At 54.6% G+C, this 21,769-nt stretch overlaps 1 protein-coding gene across 1 annotated transcript in view; it reads left to right on the top strand.

Moving 5' to 3' along the window:
* The window catches only part of LOC133237990 (uncharacterized), a 171,290-nt gene that overhangs the window by 137,726 nt on the left and 11,795 nt on the right, over positions 1–21,769 (top strand). Inside the window, exons 58-72 of the mRNA XM_061400517.1 lie at positions 562–723; positions 2,399–2,563; positions 6,334–6,502; positions 6,926–7,110; positions 7,332–7,424; positions 7,582–7,786; positions 9,308–9,492; positions 9,574–9,671; positions 11,700–11,884; positions 15,355–15,560; positions 15,671–15,848; positions 16,741–16,850; positions 17,104–17,220; positions 17,362–17,503; positions 19,333–19,543. Of these exons, the coding sequence (XP_061256501.1) occupies positions 562–723; positions 2,399–2,563; positions 6,334–6,502; positions 6,926–7,110; positions 7,332–7,424; positions 7,582–7,786; positions 9,308–9,492; positions 9,574–9,671; positions 11,700–11,884; positions 15,355–15,560; positions 15,671–15,848; positions 16,741–16,850; positions 17,104–17,220; positions 17,362–17,503; positions 19,333–19,352 (2,220 nt within the window). The 3' untranslated portion in view covers positions 19,353–19,543. The remainder of the gene's footprint in view (positions 1–561; positions 724–2,398; positions 2,564–6,333; positions 6,503–6,925; positions 7,111–7,331; positions 7,425–7,581; positions 7,787–9,307; positions 9,493–9,573; positions 9,672–11,699; positions 11,885–15,354; positions 15,561–15,670; positions 15,849–16,740; positions 16,851–17,103; positions 17,221–17,361; positions 17,504–19,332; positions 19,544–21,769) is intronic.

The raw sequence follows: 21,769 nt of genomic DNA, 5'->3' as shown, positions 1-21,769 counted from the left end.
AGTGCTCATTGTGCTGGGGGGCCCTGGGCAATTTATTTCTCCACTGCAAACCTTGGTTTTCTCATCTGTGAAATGGGTACAAGTATCCTTCCCTGACTGTAATGTCATGAAAGCACTGGGAGGTCAGGAAAGCAAGGTGCCCAGCATGAGGCGGGCACTTGGGGAGCAGACAGGGGAGTGGGTGAACCCAGTGGGCTGCTGGAGAGGGGTGGGGGGAGGTGGGGAGCTCAGGTTCCCAGAGGTGTCAGGGTCAAGGTCTCACCAGCATCACCATCTGCCTGGGGCTCCTCATGGACTGAGTTCTGCTCTGCAGAGCCTGGGGCAGGGGCTGGGCCATGGAGAGATGAGGGCAGCTGGCCTGGAAGTGCCCTTGTCCCTTCTGGGTTTCCTTAGGCCCACAGCCCCTCAGTCTCCCAACAGAGGTCCTGCCTGGAGTGTAAATGCCCGCTGTGGGGCTGCCCGGGGCTCTGATGGGGTTCCTGGCACCTCTTCTCCTCTCATGAGGGTCTCCTTCTCTCTTCCGGGATGAGGCCCCATACCAAGATGCCTTCTTCCTTCCAGAGGCGCCAGCCATTCCTCCCGGACAAGATCCATGCAGAGGCCATGCTGGAGCATGTCCTCGGGGCCCCCTGCTCCACGCAGAGCTTCTGGGGAGACGTGGAGACAGACCATGCCCGCTGGGTGCGCCACTCCTTGCGGCTGGGGCTCTGCCACCTGCCCACGGTGAGTCTGTCCCCGGGGAAGGGCCCAGGGATCCAGCGGTAAAGAGAGAGGAGGGTGCCCACCCAGGGCAGGGGTGTGAGTGAGGGAGCCGGGTCCCGTCATCATGGGTCCTCACAGGCCTGCAGGCAGCCCCGGGCAGGGCGCTATCCTCTCTGAGTATCTGGTGTTTCATCTGAGGGATGGGAGACACAGTTGGTTCCAGCACGTGGGGTGATGGGGAGATTTAAGATGTGGCACTGGGAAAGTGCTCGACATGTAAACCAAGCTGCTTTCATTGTTGTTAGGGGGAGGGGTTGGGACCCCTATCCCCCAGCATTCCCCTGGGTTTGTTAGCTAGTTGATTGTTCTTTCCTGCCTTCCTCCACCCACCTTTTACCCATCTTTCCAGCCATCCATCCATCCATCCATCTACCCACTCTCCAATCCATCCTCCCATTCATCCATCCATTCCTTCATCCTCCCCATCTTCCAGCCTCCTCCCTTCCATCCATCCTTCCATCCATCCATCCTTCCCCTTTCCCGTTCCCCACACCCTCTCATCTCTATAACAGTCCCGGGGGTCACAAACTTTTCCTCCAAAGGGCCAGGTAGTAAATATTTTATTTATTTAAAAAATTTGTTTTTGTTTGTGTTGGGTCTTTGGTCTTTGTCCGTGTTGCCGCGTGAGGGCTTCCTCTAGTTGCAGCGAGCAGGGGCCGCTCTCTTGGTGCGCTGCACGGGCGTCTCACTGCGGTGGCTTCTCCTGTTGCAGAGCATGGGCTCTGGGCACCAGGGCTTCAGTAGTTGCGGTGTCCAGGTTTAGTTTCTCCGTGGCAGCTGAGATCTTCCCGGACCAGGGACTGAACCCGTGTCCTCTGCATTGGCAGGCAGATTCTTAACCACTGGGCAGCCAGGGAAGTCACAGTGAATATTTCAGGTCTTGCAGACCATGTGGACTCTGTTGCAGCCACTCAAGTCTGCCATTCAGCCATGAAGGCCACCGTGGAGGACGTGTAAATGAAGGGGTATGGCCAGTCCCAATAAAAACTATTTACAAGAACAGGCAGTGAACCAGATTTGGCCCATGAGCCGAAGTTGCCAGCCCCCAACCTGTCCGTCCATTCAGAGAGCATTTGTGGGTCTTTCTTATGCCAGGCTCTGTTCTAGGTGCAGGCACAAGGATGGTGAAAGGGACAGACCAGGTGCCCGCCCTCCCGAAGCTCAGAGTCCCGTGGGTAGAAGAAGATAAACAAGACAGGTGTAGTGAATGCTATGAAAGAACGAAGCAGGGAGAGGGGACGAATGCAGAATGCGGTGAGAACAGCCAGTGCAAAGGCCCTGTGGCCGGAGCATGCTTATAGATGTTTGAGGAACACAGGGTGGCTTTTACAGAGAGAGCAAGGAGGTGAGGTTAGGAAGATAATGCACGTCCACAGGACCCGCCAAGGAGACCGGCTTCTCCTCCAAGTGCAATGGGAAGACAGAGGCTTTGAGCATGGCGACAGTGTCTGATTTGCATTTTTTTTTTTTAAGGTAAAATGGAGGAGGGGCTATAGGGTGGGACAGGAGTGGAGGCTGGGATAGGCTATTGTGACTGTCCTGGCGTGAGGGGCTGTCGCCTGGACCAGAGCCCAGCAAGAGGAAGCTGTGCTCCCGTGCCTCCCTGACCACCGACATGCCTGCCTTCTTGTTCCAGGCACTCTCAGTCTCTGGGGAGCACACCCTGGGCAGCGGTGAGCTCCTGCTACACTCCAGATGCCAGCTGGGCCTCGCCCCAGACCCAGATCACGGCCTGCACCTCAGCCTGACACTCCAGAACCACAGCAGGCCCCGGACGCATGACTACTCCGGGGAGCTGGAGGTAAGGTGGCTGCCCGCCCCAGAGGAAAAGACCCTGATGGCCATCTGTCCCTGTCTGGCCAGTGGACCACCACTGACTGGGCAGCCCTGCCATCTAGTGGCCAGTATTGGAACTGCAGACAGGCACACGGAGGGGGCCTGAGCTTACTTGTAGTGGGAACCCCTGAGCCTGCCCACCCCTGACCCCCAGCCCTCCACCACCAAGACAAAACAGCTCCTCTGCTGCCCCAACACCAGCCCTTCCCATAACCAAGAGGCAATGGCTGGACTGCCTGGGCTTGAACCCCAGCCCCACCTCTTCCTACCTAGCAATTTACCTCCCCTCTCTGTGCCTCAGTTTCCTCACCTCTAAAGTGGGGGATAATCATTGCACCTGTCCTACCTCCCATGGGATTAATATCATAGGGATTAAATATCTTAACGTGTACGTTGCTTAGAACAGTGCCGGGTACAAAGCCAGCACTAAGGATTAGCTTCTTATATTGTGTCTGTCCACTCACTCAGTTGTGTCTGACTCTGTGACTTCATGGACTGTAGCTCACCAGGCTCCTCTGTCCATGGAATTTTCTAGACAAGAATACTGGAGTGGTAGCCATTTCCTACTCCAGGGGATCTTCCTGACCCAGGGATTGAACCTGTGTCCCTTGCATTGGCAGGTGGATTCTTTACCACTGCACCACCTGGGAAACTCCAGCTGCTATTACTATTGGCTATTACTGGCCCAGTCTTATCTTGTCTCTCCCTTTCCTGGCAACCCAGGGAGGTAGAAAGGGTTCAATACCTGCCCTGCCCTCATCTGGCCAAACGGTATTGGAAAGGGACCTCTCCAAGCCCCATTTCCTTACCTGAAAGTGGGGGTCAGATATATTTCATAAGGCGGTCAGTGGGGTTCTGGGCACCCCTTCTCCACCCACGCAGCATGGGTGTAGAGTAGGTGCCCCATCAGTGCTGCCATAAGCCTATCTCTGTGTCTCCCTGACCTTGACCTTGTGACTTTCCCTTTACAAGCCTCAGTATTCCCCTCTGTCAAATGGGAACAATCCCACCTCCTCTGCAGAAGTGTTGGGAAAAAAAGAAACAGCTCGCATGGCACATGCACACAGGAAGTGCTCATGCGATGGGCGTTTCCTGTCAGTGTCCAGAGCTGGACGAGGCGTTTCTGTGTCTGGAGCTCACCCAGCCCGTTTCCGAGCCCAGAAGCTGTGATGGTTTCAAAAGCATTATCCTTTCTGAGGCTTGCCAAGGCTGGCTCTCATTTCTCCGTTGGCCAGCCAGGCTGCGAGCCACCCCCGCATGTGTAATCCCAGTGCCCCAAGGTTCACGTCTCCCCGCAGTGGGTGGTCAGGGAGCGGCTGGTCCCTCTGCTTCCATCCCGAGCCCGTGGGTGGCTGGTTTTGACCGCTTCTCCCTTGCCCATGTCCTCTCGCTCCATTTTGGGGTCTGTGGCATGGGGGGGGCTTTCCCAGCCTGGTTTGGTGTTCACGCCAAATGGAGAAGAGGGACAAAATTCGGGGGGGCAGGCACTCATCCCAGCTGCTGGGGCCCCAGCCACTCAGTGCCTAGGACGGAGCTCAGACGCAGGAGGCCATCTACGAGGAACACCCCAGGTGTGGTCTGCTGACTCCTGACACCCCCCCACCCCCGCACCGCACCAGGCTCACTGCCCGAGCACTGTGAAATCTCCCAGGAATTCCTGGGCGCCACCCCTCCCACCCACTCAGAAATCTGCTGGAAGGAGACTCAGGAAACGGCATGTTTTGCGAGCACCCTGAATTGGATTCCTAGGGCTAACAAATTACCCACCAACTGAGTGCCTTAACACGACAGAGATTTCTTCTTTCACAGTTCTGGAGGTTAGAAGGCTAAAATCAAGGTGTCAGCCGGCCGTGCTTCCTCTAGAAGCCCCAGGAAAGAATCCTTCCTTGTCTCTTCCAGCTGCTAGGGGCCACCAGCAATCCAGGAGTTGCTTCATTATCCCAACCTCTGCCTCTGTCGGCACATGGTCTTCTCTTTTTTTAATATTTATTTTTATTTATTTGGCTGTGCTGGGTCTTAGTTGTAGCATGTGGGATCTAGTTCCCTGACCAGCGATTGAACTCGGGACCCCTGGAGAAGGAAATGGCAATCCACTCCAGTATTTTTTTTTTTAATATTTTATTTATTTGGCTGTACCGGGTCTTAGTTGTGGTATGTGAGATCTAGTCCCTGACCAGGAATTGAACCCTGGCCCCCTGCACTGAGAGCATGGAGTCTTAGCCACTGGACCACCGGGGAAGTCCCCACCTGGCCTTCTTATAAGGACACCAGTCATTGGATTTAGGTGTCCTTATATATGACTTCATCGCAAATTTATTTCATCTGCAAAGAACAGACATGCAAATGACACCATGTTCACAGGTGCCAGGGGTTGGAACCATCAGATCTTTTTGAGGAACACAATTCAACCCATAACAGACCTCCTGCACACATTCACACAAATACACACACACACACACGAGTTCCGATTCCTGATAAATTTTGAGAACCACTGTTCTACATCTGATCTTACAGATTTTGAAACTGGGGTAACATACTTACTCTGGGCTGCACCGCTTGGGAGATGCAGTATTTGGACCAGAATACAGAGCAGCTGAGTTCAGGCCTGAGGGGGCTCCCCTCCCCCACAAATGCATCTCAGTCAGCCTGTTGCCTCCCCTCCCCGCTGGGTCTCCCTCAGGGTTCCTTCCCTTTAGGCTGCTGAGGGTTTTCCTGACTCTGCCCCACCCTGGGTCTGGAAGATCCCCTGGAGAAGGAAAAGGCAACCCACTCCAGTATTCTTGCCTGGGTGGTCCCATGGATGGAGGAGCCTGGAGGGCTGCATACAGTCCATGGGGTCTCGAGGGAGTCAGACACGACTGAGCACACACACTTGGAACTGTTTTATCGGTATGTCATGAGCTCTTCCAGTCAGTTGTTCCACTGGCTGTCCACGGGGTTGCTAAGAGTGGGATGCAACTTGGTGATTGCACAACCACCCATCTTGTGTCCCCTCCCCTCCAGGCTGGTGGCTACAGGGGCTGGGACAAACTGCTCAGTAGCCTGGCCTTTATGCCAGCCGCCACCCACAATGTCTCCTTGACCTTGCAGAGACATCTGTAGTGGTTCTCCTGCAGATACGGAAAACCTCGCCAGGTGGCAAAGACACTCAGGTGCTGGGGATGTTGAAATGCCAGGGCCCAGCCGCTCCCCCCAGTCAGTTAGGTCAGAACCTCTGGGGTGAGGCCTGAGCATCAGGAATTCTTAAACCATCTGGATGCCATATCCGTGCGCAGTTAGGTCCCTGGATGTGGATTTTAATAAGCATTTACGCAGTCGGTAGGGATTCTGAGCCCTGTGCTTCCCTGGTGGCTCAGATGATAAAGAATCTGCCTGCAACGTGGGAGACCCGGGTTCGATCCCTGGGTTGGGAAAATCCCCTGGAGGAGGCCATGGCAACCCACTCCAGTATTCTTGGCTGGAGAATTCTTGGACAGAGGAGCCTGGCGGGGTACAGTCCCTGGGGTCGCAAGAGTCGGACATGACTGAGCGAGTGCGCATGAGCATGAGCTGAGGCCTGTGGCAGGGTTGTTGGGTGAGGGGGACCCAGTGCTTGCTCCTGAAGGTATGGGGTGGGGTGGGCATTGCCTTTCCCCCAGAAGGTTCAACCTCGGTCTCCCCAGCCACCTCTCCCCAGGTCTGGGGCAGCAGAGGGCAGGGGCCAGGTCCCACTCAGGCCCCTGCCCCCTCCCCCAGCTCCATGGCCCCAAAGCTCAGTGGCTTGGCCTGCTGGGCCGCGTCTCCACCTCGGCTTCTCGAAGCCTGGTCCAGCTGGAGGGAAGGGTGGACGACGGGGATGAGAAAGTGAGGCTGTCAGTGTCTCGGGCCCTGAACTGCCTCCAGGCCTCAGTGGCCCACAAGGAAGGTGAGTAGAGGCGCTGGGTGTGGCTCGGTGGGGCTCAGCTTGGCCCAGGAGAAGTCAGAGATTGGGGTGATGCGAGCTCAAAAGTCAAAGGCAACCCTGGTAGGGCTTCGTGGCCCCCCAGCCAGGAGGAGAGGAGCTCTCCATGGCCACCTGGATTGACTGTGATGCCAGCAGAGGCTGGCAGAAGGTCTGGATCAGAGGTGGGTGTGGGGATGGGGGAAGAAACCAGGCTTTGGGAGTTGGGGGGGGGTCCGAAGGTTGACGTAGGCAGCTCAGTTTGAGGCCCTCAAGTCCCAGGGCCATTGAGACCCTGCCTGTGGGAAGTAGGGAGCTATAGGAGACTATGGAGTACCAGAGGAGTGGGCAGCTGGGAGGTGGATGGACTAGTCCTGGGCTCAATAGCAGGTCCCTTCCTGGCCCCAGGGAGCCAAGAGGAGAGCGTGCTGCTGCAGGCCTGCGCCCACAGGCAGGCGGCGGAGGTGGAGGCTCTGCTCCGGGACCGAGGGCAGCCCGTCCAGCCACTGGTTCGCTTGACCCTGCAGGCTGCCAACCAGAGCCTCCGCTTGGCTGCACGCGGCTGCCAGGGGACCCTGCTGGGCCACGTGGAGGTGAGATGGCTGGGGGTGGGGGAGGAGTGGCCATTCCTACCACCCCCACCCGAGCCCCACCCAAGGCCACAGGCCCAGGCTCCCAGAGTCCAGCGGAGCCAAGGAAAGTGGAGGCAGACAGCCCGTAGCATGGCACGCGGGTCCACAGCCCTGCTGCTGGCATCGAACGCTTTCTGCCCGCTGCATTCCCGGGGGGCCAGCCTGTCCCTCTGTGTCCGCAGTCCAGGGTAGCTGCTCTCGGGTCCCAGATGCAAGCGGGGCTGGAGGAGAGGATCCACAGCTTGGATGCCTATGTGAGACGGTTCCAGCGCCTGGTGGGTAGAGTGCACTTGGGGTGTCACTGGAGAAGGGAGGGAGTGTGGGGCTGGGGGGGTCACTGCTCTGCTCTGTCTGGGGCCCCCTCTGAGGGCACGAGGGGTGCAGATGGCCCCAGACCCTCATGCTGATCCGGCCTCTGTTCTCTCTGCCCAGGTGCAGCCAGCGGGCGCCCTGGATGGCATGGCCGGCCTGCTTCTGCGGCTGTGCCAGGCGGGGCTGGGGGCCGTGCAGGACGGCGGCAGGGCGGTGGCCGCGCTGTGGGGCCTGAGCCCCGCTGGGCGGGTACTCACCCTCCACGTGCCGCTCTCCCTGGAGAGGCTGCGGGCAGGTCTGGAGCAGTTGCGGAAGGAGCTAGAACGTGAGTGCAGGGGCAGGGGGTGTGACCGTGCCCCTGATCGACCCACGCCTGACCCCAGGGCCCCTGACCCGGGCCCCTCACACTTGGCTCGGGGCCCTGGTTCAAGCAGGAAGGCCACCAGATTTCCAGCAGGCCTGCACCCCAACTTCCTTTAGAGTCCTCTGCCTTATTTCCTCATGGACCTACACCCTTCAGACTTGGGGAGCAGTGTCCATTTTTTTGATTTATTGCTATTTTTGGCTGTGCTAGGTCTTTGTTGTGGGGCAGGCTTTTCTCTAGTTGCAGCGAGCGGGGCAGGGAGGCTACTCTCTAGCTGTGGTGCACAGGCTTCTTGTGGCGGAGCACAGGCTCCTCGGCATGTGGGATCTTCCCTCACTGAGGACCTAACCCGCATCTCCTGCATTGAAGGCAGATTCTTAACCACTGAGCCACTGGGGAAGCCAGCCGTATCCGTTCCTGTAGGTCTCTGAGCTCATATCCCTCATGTTCACCGCCTCACTTCTTCTGGACCTCTGCCCGAGTGTCTTCAGTCTCTGCCTGAATTCTTTAGGGCGTACAGCTTTATTTCTGCAAAGCCCGCTGCTGTAGATCCCAGGGCCTGTTTCTGGCTCTGTGATAAGCACCAGGGAGGCCATACCGGTTGTGACAGCTGCTGTCCCTAGCGCCCTCCTGGCGACACCGGGACCCTCCAGCCTCTCCCAGGGTCCGGGACCACCAGGGCTGACAGCTGGCCCAGTGGGGGACCCCAGGACCCTGCCCAGCACCAGGGCGGCCACCCTGAGACTGGCCGGTGCTTGAGCCAGACTGGCCGATCCGTGCCCTCTCACCCCTGCTTGTGTGTCTAGTCAGAATCCCAGGGCCACCCTGGCATCGATGACTCACTAGCACTCAACTCTCAGCTTGGAGTTGCACCCGCAGCCATAGGGCCAAGATACAGAGCCAGGCCGCGGAGGGACAGGTATAGAGGCTCCAGGGAGACCCCCCCAACCAAGGAGCTCCCAGACTCATCCTCCAGTGGGAGCGCATAGGATGCCCTCACCGCCCCCCGCTTCAGATTGTGACAACACCTGTCAGACATCAACTGCCCAAGGGAGCTCACTAGAGGCTCCGCACCCAGGCTTCTCATTGCGGGGTGGTCAGGTGGGAGCCCCTGCCTGGCACAGACCGACATCCCAGACTCACAGAAGGAAAGGGGGTGTTCAGCATGTTGTCTGTTGCACCCCAGGCCCAGGAGGGCCCTCTCACTAGCTCTGGGAATGGTAGGACTCCCCCAGAATCCAGCCAGGGGCTGCCCTGGCAAACAGGCCTTGCAGACGGGCAGCCTCGGGCCTGCCGGGTTGACGTCCAGTCTCTAGTGCCGCCACCTCATTCCAGGTTGCAGGCTCTATTTCCTTCCCGGGGGCCCGGGTTGTCTGGGAGAGGCGGGCTGGTTTCCCTGCATGGGCCTGGCAGGCGGCCAGCAGTGCTGCACTTGCCGCCAGGCCCAGGAGGCCTCACGGGGGGTGGTGGCTGCCTTTGCAGGGCCCCTGGCCACGCTGAAGGATGCCTACCTGGAGGTGACGGTGCAGCCCCTGGACAACGTGTGGCGGAAGCGGGCAGAGGAGGCCCTGCGGCAGCTGCAGGCCTGGGTGTCCGGGACACCGGGCACCTGGGGGTCCGGACCCCTTGGGGCAGCGCTGGAGGCCACAGGGGGCGCCCTGGAGCTGGTGAGGTGGGGCACAGGGGTGGGAGGCGGCGTCTCAGGCAGGGATGGCCCTGACGGCTCTCACGGCCCCCACCCTGTCCAGGCCGCCCACCAGATGCTGTCTTGGGCCGACGCTGCGCTCTCACGGGCACTGAGGCGGCTCCGCAGACCCCTGTTGGACCTGTACAGCTTCTCGGCCAGGTGACTGTTGCGCTCCGAGGCCCTGCCCCACGCCAGGCACACCTTCCACCTCATCCACTTCCCTGCCAGAGGCATTTTCATCCCCATTTTACAGATCAGAAAACTGAGGTCTGTTCTTCATTCTGCAGATATTTTACAAGTGCTCTCTCTGAGCAGGTGGGGTTTTAGATGCTGCAGACGCAGTGGTGAGTGGGACAGGTTCTGGCCCTCCCCTGGCTGCCTGGGGAGACAGTGACCAGGTAATCTGCCCCTCGGGGGCGGCAAGCCTTCCTGTAAACGGCCTGAGAGTGATGTGTACAGGTTTTGTAGCTAGCTGGCCCCTCATGTAGCCTTGGTCTTTTGTTTCTGTTTAGAATTCTTTGAACCATTCTTAGCTTGTAGGCTGTCCAAAAACAGGACCACAGGCTGGATTTGGCTACAGACCATAGTCTACCCACCTTTGAGGTAGTACGTGTGCCAAGTCGCCTTAGTCAGGTACGATTCTTTGTGATCCCATGGACTGTGACCCGCCAGGCTCCTCGGTCCATGGAATTTTCCAGACAAGAATACTGGAGTGGGTTGCCATTCCCTTCTCCAGGGGATCTTCCCAACCCAGGGATCAAACCCATGTCTCTTACGTCTCCTGCCTTGGCAGGCAGGTTCTGTACCATTAGTGCCACCTGGGAAGCCCCTGAGCTAGTATGTTATCTAACTGCCACAGGGAAAAAAGGACATGGGGGCATTTTTTTAACATTAACCTTTTAATGAGTTATTAGTTTGGCCAAGTGGTGCAGCATGCAGGATCTGAGTTCCCGAACCAGTGATTGAACCCATGGCCCCTGCAGTGGAAGTGCGGAGTCTTAACCACTGGACTGCAAGGGAAGATGCCGACGGGGGCATTTTACAGAGTGAGGCCATGGTTTGCTTCAGTGAGAAGGCAGCATCTGAGCCTTGTAAGGGCGAGGAAGTGAGCTGGGTATAGTCATGGGAAGAGAGTTCCAGGAGGAGGGCAAAGCTGGCGCAAAGGCCTGGGAGAGCAAATGCATCTGCTGCCGGAGGAATATGAAGGAAGCCGGGGGAGCTGGAGCGGAGGGTGGAGGAGTTAGGGAGATAACGGGCTTCTGGAATACACAGGAGGTTTTGAGCTGAGGAAGGACGTGCTCTGCCTTTCATTTAATAAGATCCCTCTGGCGCCCATGTAGAGAATAAAGACTGGGGTCAGGAAGTGGGGGATAGAAGTGGGGGGCCCAGTTTAGAATGGTCCAGGCAAGATGGGAGGGTGGCTGCACCGGGCAGTGGCAGCCATGGAGGAGCGTGAGGCAGTCAGACTCTGAACAAGCCTGGAGGACTGGCTGACAGGTTGGATGTAGGTGGTGAAAGAGAAGAGCTGGGGATGACTCCAAGGGTCTTGGCTTTGATGACTGAAAGGGTGGAAGGTTCATCTGTGGAGTAAAGGGGGTAACTGGGGTACAGGGATCAGCTTAGAGCTTTTTCAGTTGCCTATGGCTGCTGTAGCAAATTACCACAAGTTCAGTGGCTTAATGCAACACAGATGTATTATCGTGTGGTTCCAAGGGTCAGAATTTCAAAATGAATTTCAGGTTCTTCCCTTTTCCAGCTTCCACTGGCCACCTTTCCTTGGCTCGTGGCCCCTGCTCCATCTTTAAAGCCGGCAGTGTAGCAGCTTCTCCCCTCTGACCTTTGTCCTTGTATCTTTCCTCTGATCCTCCTGCCTCTTACAAGGTCCACTGTGATTCCACTGGCCACATGGAATCCGTCTCAGAATCTTTAGTGTGGTCACACCTACAAAGTCCCTTTGGCCACCTAAGATGATGTAGCCTTTCAGCAGCTTGGGCGTCTCTGGGGCTGTTGTTCAGCCTGCTGTGCTGGAAGTGGGTGGTGTGGGGCTCCTTTCTGGCCTGTTAAGTTTGCCCTCCAGACACCCCACCGAGGCAAGCTGAATTTCTGAGGCCTGGGCCATCAGGCACTTTGGGAAGGGTCAGGAGGCCTTCGTGCTGGGGTCTCCTAGCTCCTCTGTGCTCCCCCTAGGGACCGCGCGGTGGTGGTAACGCTGCCGATGCTGCCAGCAGGGGATGAGCCCCTGGATGTGGCCCGCGTGACCAGCCACCTGATGGAAGAGCTGCTGCTGCGGCCGCTCCGAGCGCTGTACGGGACCAGTGTGCTGGCCGAGTACCACCGGCTCAAACGTGGCCTGCTGGGGGCCCCCTCTGGATGTAAGTCCTGTGCTCCTCCTCTCTGGGGGCCCCTCTGCCCTTTGGGATGCAGTGGCGTGACCTGGCAGGGACAGATGGACAGTGGGACCATCCCCTGCTGGTACAGGGACACCCTAGCATCACGGTGCTGGGCCCATCTGCTCCCAGGCTGAGTGCCGAGGTTACTGGGCTTCCCAGGGTCACACAGGACTAGGGCTGGGCTGCGGATCCAAGGCATTTGTCCAGAAAGTCACAGCCTGAGTCTGAAGCCCAGCACAGAGGCATGGCAAGTGGCTGAGGACCAGGCCAGCTCCCTCCAGGGGGAACTCTGCAGGAAAAGCATAAAACAGACCTCCAGTTGTAGCCAGAAGGCCACTAATCGAGTCCAGACTGTCAGGCAAGACTTCGGGCCAGAGGCAGGGCCAGGAGCAGACACAGCTCCGGGGGCTGGGACCGCCTGGGAGTCTGCGTTCTCTCCTCCGAGTGTGTGCTGGTGAGCCATTCCACCTCTGTGCCACCCGGAGGGGCAACGTGGCTCACTTGGGAGGTACCAGGTGCATGCCTTTGGCACCCGGGAGGGTCTCAAGTCGGTGGGCAGGGCTTGGCAAGGAGTGGTGTGTAGCCTGGCGTTTCTTGTGATCGCACAGGTGAGGACAGGTGGGAATGCAGACAGGTGGGAGCCGCTGGAGTCAGGGACACTTGTCTGGCAAGCAGCGGGGCAACCAGGAATAGCCTGGTCCCTGGGTTCCACGTGTGTGACCTGGGGTTGGCCGTGACCTTTGGCTCTGACACCTGACGGAGGGACCCTCCTCGTGAGGCCATCATGGGGTGGCCTGGGTATGTGTTCGACAGACGGGGCTTCTCTTATCTGCTCCCTACCCAAGCCTCTGCTCCTCTGCTGGCCCGGTAGGTCAGAACTGCCCTGTCTCGGGACACCTTCTGCTCACTGTGAAGAGGGCAGGGCCCAAGTGGCACCTCCCTCCTGTGGGACAGAGCCTTTGTACTTTTTTCAAAAATAGTGAACGTGTCTCTTTGCCGTAGCTTCAGTGAGGGTACAATTCAACAAATTGTGACCTTCCGTCAAGGGTGACAAGAAATGAGAGACAAATGGAAAAATGCCATTTGTATTCGTCTTTATAAATAAAATGATGTGGTTAGTTCAGTTTGGAGGCAAAGGTGTGGAACCTGGTGTAAATCCTTTTGTTTCTGAAGTATGGATGTCACTGATTTACAATATGGTGTTAATTTCTGCTGTACAGCAAAGTGACTCAGTTATACATATGCTTTTTTAAAATATTCCTTTTCATTTGTGGTTATCGATATTGAATGTAGTTCCTGATGCTGTACATACATACATATTGAATACAGCTCCCTATGCTATACATACAGACATTGTTGATCTATTCTACACATAATCGTTTGCATCGCCTAACCCCAGCCCCTCCCCCTCCCCCTTGGCAACAGTGAATCTGTGCTGTGTCCACGCGTCTGTTTTGTAGACAGGTTCATTTGTCATATTTTGGATCCCACATGCTCGTGACGTATGGCCTTTGTCTTTAACTGTTTATATTGGAGTATATTGATTAACAATGTTGTGTTTGTTTCAGGCGGACAGCAAGGTGATTCAGTTACACGTGTCCGTACATCTTGTTGTTTAGTCTCAAAGTCATGTCCGACTCTTTTGCGACCCCATGGACCGCAGCCCGGCAGGCTGCTGTGTCCATGGGGTTTCCCAAGCAAGAGTGCTGGAGTACTCTGCCATTTCCTTTTCCAGGAGCTCCTCCTGACCCAGCGATCAACCCTGCGTCTCCTGCACTGGCAGGGGGATTCTTTATCGTGGAGCCACCCGGGAAGCCCATACGTATATCTTACTCGTTTTCCAATTCTTTTCCCATTTAGGTTGTTACGTAGTATTGAGCAGACCTCCCCGTGCTATATAGCAGGTCCTTGTAGGTCATCCGTTTTAAATATAGTGGTGTGTGTTGGGTTGGCCAGAAAGTTCACTCTGCAACATCTTACAGAAAAACCCAAACGATCCTTTTGGCCAACCCAATACATGTCAATCCCAAACACGCTTTAACTGTCCCTCCCCGACCCGTTCCCTCTTGTATCCATAGGTTCATTCTCTAAGTCTGTGAGTCTGTTTCTCTTTTGTAAATAAGTTCATTTGCATCATTTTTTTTTTTAAGATTCTACATATAGGAGATATCTGTCTTTCTCTGTCGGACTTCGCTCAGGATGGCACTCCCTAGATCCATCTGTGTTGCTGCAAGCGGCATTATCCCATTCTTTTTAATGGCTCGTATCCCACTGCACGCACGCGCCCCATCTTCATTCGTTCATCTGTTGATGGACGTTCAGGTTGCCTTCATGTCTTGGCTCTCGTGAGCAGTGCTGCTATGGACACAGGGCTGCGTGTATCTTTTTGGATTAGAGTTCTGTCTGGATATATGCCCAGGAGTGGGATTGCTGGATCATATGGTAATTCTATTTTCACTTTTCTGAGGAACCTCCATACTGTTTTCCACAGTGGCCGCATCAGCTCACATCCCCACCAACAGTGTAGGAGGGTTCCCTTCTCTCCATATCCTCTCCAGCATTTATTGGTAGTTTTTCATGGTAGCCATTCTGACCGGTGTGAGATGGCGTTTCATTGTAGTTTTGATTTGCGTTTCTTGAATTATTAATGATGTTAAGCATCTTTTCGTGCGCCTGTTGGCTATTTCTTCTTTAGAGACATGTTTATTTAGGTCTTCTGCACATTTTTCTATTGGGTTTGGGTTTTGTTTTGTTTTTTTTTTCTCTATTGAGCTGTATGAACTGTTTTATATTTTGGAAATTAAGCCCTGGTCGGTCACAAACATTTTCTCCCATTCCGTAGGTTGTCTTTTCATTTCGTTTATGATTTCCTTGGCTGTGTAAAAGCTTGTAAGTTTGATCAGGTCCCATTTGTTTCTGTGTATTTTTCTACCGCCTTGGGAGGCTGCAGGTCGTCCATTTAAAGCGTCCGATTCAGTGGCCGGTGTGCATCCATCAACATGGTCAACTACAGAACCTTCCTCACGCCCAAAAGACACCCTGCATCCCTTAGCTGTCTGTCCCCATCCCTCAACTACACCCCAGTCCACTTTCCGTCTGTGGATCTGCCTGTTACAAACTTTGTATAAACGGAATCATGTAACATGTGCCCAGGCTTCTCACCCGGAGTTTCCAAGGGTCCCCAGTGCCAAAACGTGCATCCCCCCTCGGTTCCTTCTTGTTGCCGACTTGGCTGTAGACTGTTCTTCTCGGGGCGTCCCTAGAGCTCAAGCTGTCTAGAAGCTGGGGTTCCTGGAGACAGACCCCACTCCCCAGGTGGGCTGCCCCGAGGACACCAGCCAAGGAGCAGGCCCTGGACACCCTGGGCTGCCCTGTGGGCTCCGGTCCCCACCCCAACCCTGCAGCCAGCGCAGCGGGCCCCACTCACCCTGCCTCTGGCTGTTTCTCTCCAGACCATGCCATGGTGGCCGGGACCAGGTACGTGGTGACCTTTGACGGCCAGGTGTGGGGCATTGGTGACCGCTGTGGCAGCCTGCTGCTGGCCCAGGACTTTGCTCACAACACGTTCTTGCTGATGCTAAACCGGACAGGCTCGGGGCTCACATCGTTGACCGTGGGGCTGAACCACACCATCCTCGCCCTCTACCCCAGCCTGAAGGTGAGCCTGGCGAGCAGGGTGGGAAGGTCACCGGCCACTTTTCCTGCCTCCTGCCACGTCCACACATGTGTGCCCTGTGGAGCCTGTCCTAGCCCCTGTCTGGCCCACAGACCTACAGGCTGTACAGCAACTCCCTGCCCGGGGAGAGCTGTCTGGACAGGGACCTGCCTCCCGCCAAGACCAGGAGGGACGACCCCAGGATTGAACTGACCAGTGAGGACGGCGTCTCCATCACCTGTGACGTCCCCGCCGGCCTCTGCAGCCTGACTCTGAGCGTCTGGCAGCACGGTGGGTCTGGGCCCCCGCTCACAGCCTCCGAGTCGGTGCAGTCAGCTTCCGGGGCTGAGACTGACAGTTCCCAGCGAGCAGTTACTCCTTGTCCTTGGGAGGATGAGGGTGGGAGGCCCAAGGGTGCTCTTGGGCCTCTGCTGGTCCTTGGCGTTCACAACCTGAGCAGATATCAGAACAGCCCAGAACTGGAAGAAGTGCAAAGCCCATCTCTTCCAGCTCTGATCACGGTCAGTACTGGGACAGCCCCTACCTCAGGGAGTGTGTGCATGCTAGGTTGCTTCAGTCGTGTCCGACTCTGCAACCCTATGGACTATAGCCTGCCAGGCTACTCTGTCCATGCGATTCTCCAGGCAAGAATACTGGAGTGGGTTGCCATGCCTTCCTCCAGGGGGTATCTTCTTGACCCAGGGATCAAACTGAGGGGTGTGCAACTCTGGATGCAGCCGGCTGGTTGACCACTGCACTGTTTTAGGAGCTACACTGCATGGTCAGCTCCTTCTCCTTTGATTCCCCCCACTGTTGTCCCCTGGGACAGGTGGCCAACGTTACTCACCCCCATGTCCCCAGCCTCGAGCAGCGGCACCAGGCTTTGAGCCCAGGGCTCTGACCCCACGTTCTGCCCCCTCCCCTTGACCTGGTTGGGATGTCCCAGGAACACTGAAGAGCTTGCATCCCGGCCACTTGGGAGAGGGCTGGTGGACAGAGAAGGGCCCGGGAGAGGAACAGACGCTTCCCTCACCGTCCTTATTCTCCTCTCTCTCTGGAGAAGAAGGTTCAGAGCCAGGGCTGCTGTTTAGGGAGGTCAGCCTTGGAGGACGCAGGGTCTGGCCCTGCCCCTAACCCTGGCCAGCGGGCTCTCATGGCCCGTCCTGCCTTCCCTGCTCCACAGGCCTGTCCGCTGGTCTTCTGGGCACCAATGACAACGAGGCCGGCAACGAGCTCATGCTGCCAGATGGCACAGTGGCCAGCAGCCTGGAGGAGTTCGCCCTGGCCTGGCAGGTGAGCCGCTGGCCAGCCCGCCCTTCTGCGGGCCTGGGCGTCATCACTAGGATTCTGGGGGTGGAGAGGGAACCGTCCGTGTGGATTGGCCGTGCACGCGAGCAGCATGGGAACCTCATCTCCAGGGCTCCAGAGGTTCTCCATCCTAGGCCGAGGGGGTGGTGGTCCCCTCCTGCAGCTGGGGCACTCAGTGGAGCCTCCCAGGAGACAGAGGTCCAGGCAGGAGGCCTGAGTCTTGGGTTCACGCCCCCAGGTGGCTGGTGACTGCAGAGCCGTGGAGAAGACTCGGCCGGCATGCCCGGAACAGAGCCCCACCTGCCGGGCCTTCTTCCACGACCCCCACTCCAGCCTGGCAAGCTGTTTTGGAGTGGTGAGTGTGCGGCTGCAGAGGCCACGCAGCAGGTGGACTGCGGGACGGAGGAGGCCCTCGCCCCGATCTAGCCTACGCCCCTCTGTGCTACTCCCCGGGGTGCGGTGGGCAGGGACATTGACTCTGGGTGCCGGATTTCAGGTGGACCCAACACCCTTCCTCAGCCTGTGCGCCCGGGACACCTGTGGCACCCAGGAGCGCCAGCCTGCTTGCACCCTGGCTGCCGCCTACGTCCAGCTGTGTGCCAGGGGCTTCGTGCCCGTGGACCCGCCTCCACAGTGCGGTGAGTGGCTGCGCCGGCAAGCGCTCTGACCCCCTGCTTCCATCCCGGAGGGAAAACCCATTCCTTTCTCTTTGCTTCCGCCCAGAGGACACACACACAGTTGTACAGTGAGCTAAGAGGCAAAGCAAAGTTACGTGCAAAGGAGCACTTTTTAAAAAAAATTTAACTTTTATTTGTCTGAGCCAGGTGTTTGTTGTGGCACGTGGGCTCCAGCTCCATGACCAGGGAAGTCCCAGGAGTTAAGAAAGTTACTAAGAAAGAGAAAAAGAGGCCCCAAACTCCCCCACACTTCACTCCAGGTCTAGCGAACCTGGTGACCTCTGGTGTAGGACACGAGAGCTTGGGGAGGTCAGGCAGCTGTAAGGCAGTTGCTGAAAATTAGAGCCACAGGCCTGTGCTTAGAGGATGTGAATGTACACACCCTACAAGGTCTGGAAACTCTCGGGCACACCTGCAACCAAAGTCGTGTGTGTGATTCCCATGGCTCAGACACAGAAGTTGGCTACTGCAGCGAACAACGGCAGTGGACCCCTGAGAACGGAGCAAGTGCTCATGACACATGTAAGAGAACAGTTAGGCAGGCTTTACCGGGGGTCTGGAGATGTAGGGACCGCTGCAGTAGGGGCAGAAAGATATTGGGCTCATCTCTTAACAAGGAGAAGTAGGCATTTAGAGTCCAGGAGCAGGGGGAGAGGGGGTCAGTGGATGGAAGATTACTAAAAGGAGATTCTGGCTAAACTGACCTAAGAATTGTTGCTGAAGGCAGGCTCGGGAGATCAGACATCACCCAGTTGCAGAGGTCAAGGTGGTCAGCTCTGGAAGGGACTGACCTGCTAAAACTGGACAATGAAGACATGCCCATGGAAGCCCAAAAGTCAGGACCTAGGCTGAGAAGAGTTCTCAAGGAGCCTGAGTAGAGTCTGGTCAAGGAGAAAGTCTTTCTCCAAGACTTTGGGATGCTAGAATTAAAGATTATCAAAGTATAAGCACAATTCCAGAACTGATTTCTAGAAATGAAAAATTATTCACAGAAATTTAAGACAACGCATTGTTGAACCAGGCGATTTTTCCAGAAACCAATGCCTGGGGCTGGCAATTTGTTATGTAACTGAATATTGATAGGTGTCAATATTCTATAACATTTAGGTAACAAAAATGTATTAATTCATCTCTGGTCAGTAAGTTGTTAATCGCAAAAGAGAAAATTAACTGGAAAATATGAGAGGAGGAAGTTGAAGTGAGAATTTTAGAATGAGAAAGTTCTCAGGTCCAAGGAGCAGAGTGGGACTCCCCTGGCAGTCCAGTGGTTAAGACTCCGAGCTTCCACCGCAGGGCACGTGGATTTGACCCCTGGTCAGGGGACTAAGATCCCACATGCTGTGTGGCGCGCCCAGCCCCCACCATCTGCAGTGATTTTGGAGCCCAAGAAGATAAAGTATGTCACTGTTTCCATTGTTTCCCCATCTATTTGCCATGAAGTGATGTCATAATCATGGACCAGATGCCATGATCTTCATTTTTTGAATACTGAGTTTCAAGCCCGCTTTTTCACTCTTCTCTTTCACTTTCATCAAAAGGCTCTTTAGTTCTTCTTTGCCTTCTGCCATAAGGGTGGGGTCATCTGCATATCTGAGGTTATTGATATTTCTCCCAGCAATCTTGATTCCAGCTTGTGCTTTATCCAGCCTGGCATTTCACACGATGTACTCTGCATATAACTTAAATAAGCAGGGTGACAATATACAGGCTTGATGTACTCCTTTCCCAATTTGAAACCAGTCTGTTGTTCCACGTCCAGTTCTAACTGTTGCTTCTTGACCTACATGCAGATTTCTCAAGAGGCAGGTAAGGTGGTCTGGTATTCCCATCTCTTGAAGAATTTTCCACAGTTTGTTGTGATCTACACAGCCAAAGATGGAGAAGCTCTATACAGTCAGCAGAAACAAGACCGGGAGCTGACTGTGACTCAGATCATGAACTCCTTATTGCCAAATTCAGACTGAAATTGAAGAAAGTGGAGAAAACCACTAGACCATTCAGGTATGACCTAAATCAAATCCCTTAGGACCACACAGTGGAAGTGAGAAATAGATTGAAGGGACTAGATCTGATACAGTGCATGATGAACTATGGATGGTGATTCATGACATTGTACAGGAGATAGGAATCAAGACCATCCCCAAGAAAAAGAAATGCAAAAAAGCAAAATGGCTGTCTGAGGAGGCCTTACAAATAGCTGTGAAAGAAGGGAAGTGAAAAGCAAAGGAGAAAAGGAAAGTTATACCCATTTGAATACAGAGTTCCAAAGAATAGCAAGGAGAGATAAGAAAGCCTTCCTCAGCGATCAACACAAAGGAAAGAGGAAAACAAGAGAATGGGAAAGACTAGAGATCTCTTCAAGAAAATTAGAGACACCAAGGGAACATTTCATGCGAAGATGGGCACAATAAAGGACAGAAATGGTATGGACCTAACAGAAGCAGAAGATATCAAGAAGAGGTGGCAAGAATACACAGAAGAACTGTACAAAAAAGATCTTCATGACCAAGATACTCACGATGGTGTGATCACTCACCTAGAGCCAGACATCCTGGAATGTGAAGTCAAGTGGGCCTTAGGAAGCATCACTATGAACAAAGCTAGTGGAGGTGATGGAATTCCAGTTGAGCTCTTTCAAATCCTGAAAGATGATGCTATGAAAGTGCTGCACTCAATATGCCAGCAAATTTGGAAGACTCAGCAGTGGCCACGGGACTGGAAAAGGTCCGTTTTCATTCCAATCCCAAAGAAAGGCAATGCCAAAGAATGCTCAAACTACCGCACAGTTGAACTCATCTCACACGCTAGTAAAGTAATGCTCAAAATTCTCCAAGCCAGGCTTCAGCAATACGTGAACTGTAAACTTCCAGATGTTCAAGCTGGTTTTAGAAAAGGCAGAGGAACCAGAGATCAAATTGCCAACATCTGCTGGATCATTAAAAAAGCAAGAGAGTTCCAGAAAAACATCTACTTCTGCTTTATTGACTATGCCAAAGCCTTTGACTGTGTGGATCACAATAAACTGTGGAAAATTCTGAAAGAGATGGGCATACTAGACCTCCTGACCTGCCTTTTAAGAAACCTATATGCAGGTCAGGAAGCAACAGTTAGAACTGGACACGGAACAACAGACTGGTTCCAAATAGGAAAAGGAGTACGTCAAGGCTGTATATTGTCACCCTGCTTAGTTTATATGCAGAGTACATCATGAAAAATGCTGGACTGGAGGAAGCACAAGCTGAAATCAAGATTGCCAGGAGAAATGTCAATAACCTCAGATATGCAGATGACACCACCCTTATGGCAGAAAGTTAAGAAGAACTAAAGGAGCCTCTTGATGAAAGTGAAAGAGGAGAGTGAAAAAGTTGGCTTAAAGCTCAACATTCAGAAAACTAAGAGCATGGCATCCGGTCCCATCACTTCATAGCAAATAGATGGGGACATAGTGACTGACTATTTTTCTGGGCTCCAAAATCACTGCAGATGGTGACTGCAGCCATAAAATTAAAAGATGCTTACTCCTTGGAAAGTTATGACCAACCTTGACAGCATATTAAAAAGCAGAGACATTACTTTGCCAACAAAGGTCCATCTAGTCAAGGCTATGGTTTTTCCAGTGGTCATGTATGGATGTGAGAGTTGGACTATAAAGAAAGCTGAGCGCCAAATAATTGATGCTTTAGAACTGTGGTGTTGGAAAAAGACTCTTGAGAGTCCCTTGGACTGCAAGGAGATCCAACCAGTCCATCCTAAAGGAGATCAGTCCTGGGTGTTCATTGGAAGGACTGATATTGAAGCTGAAACTCCAATACTTTGGCCACCTGATGCAAAGAGCTGACTCATTTGAAAAGATCCTGATGCTGGGAAAGATTGAGGGCAGGAGAAGGGGATGACAGAGGATGAGATGGTTGGATGGCATCACTGACTTGATGGACATGAGTTTGAGTATAGAACAATAAATGGATCAAAGTAGCTTTGTGAGAACCCTAGAAACTAGTTAAGCAGCAGCAACAACCAAGTGAGTGCCTGACTGAGAAAAAGTCTCACTCCAAACAGTAGGAAATTTCATGGCTTTTTTTTTTTTTTTTTGGTCGCCTTCCCCATTACGCTGTCAGAGAAGGCAGTCGGTTCCTGGCTCCTGCTTTGGGGTGGAAGGAAACGAATGGAACTTGCTTGCAACGTGCTGACTTGTCTGGGACCTGCTGGGGCACAGGTTCCCGTCTCTGA

The sequence above is a fragment of the Bos javanicus genome, chromosome 25 (assembly GCF_032452875.1).
Source record: "Bos javanicus breed banteng chromosome 25, ARS-OSU_banteng_1.0, whole genome shotgun sequence".
Lineage (NCBI taxonomy): Eukaryota > Metazoa > Chordata > Mammalia > Artiodactyla > Bovidae > Bos > Bos javanicus.
Note: the sequence above shows the minus strand (reverse complement) of the source record. Positions and strands in the feature narration are given on the sequence as shown.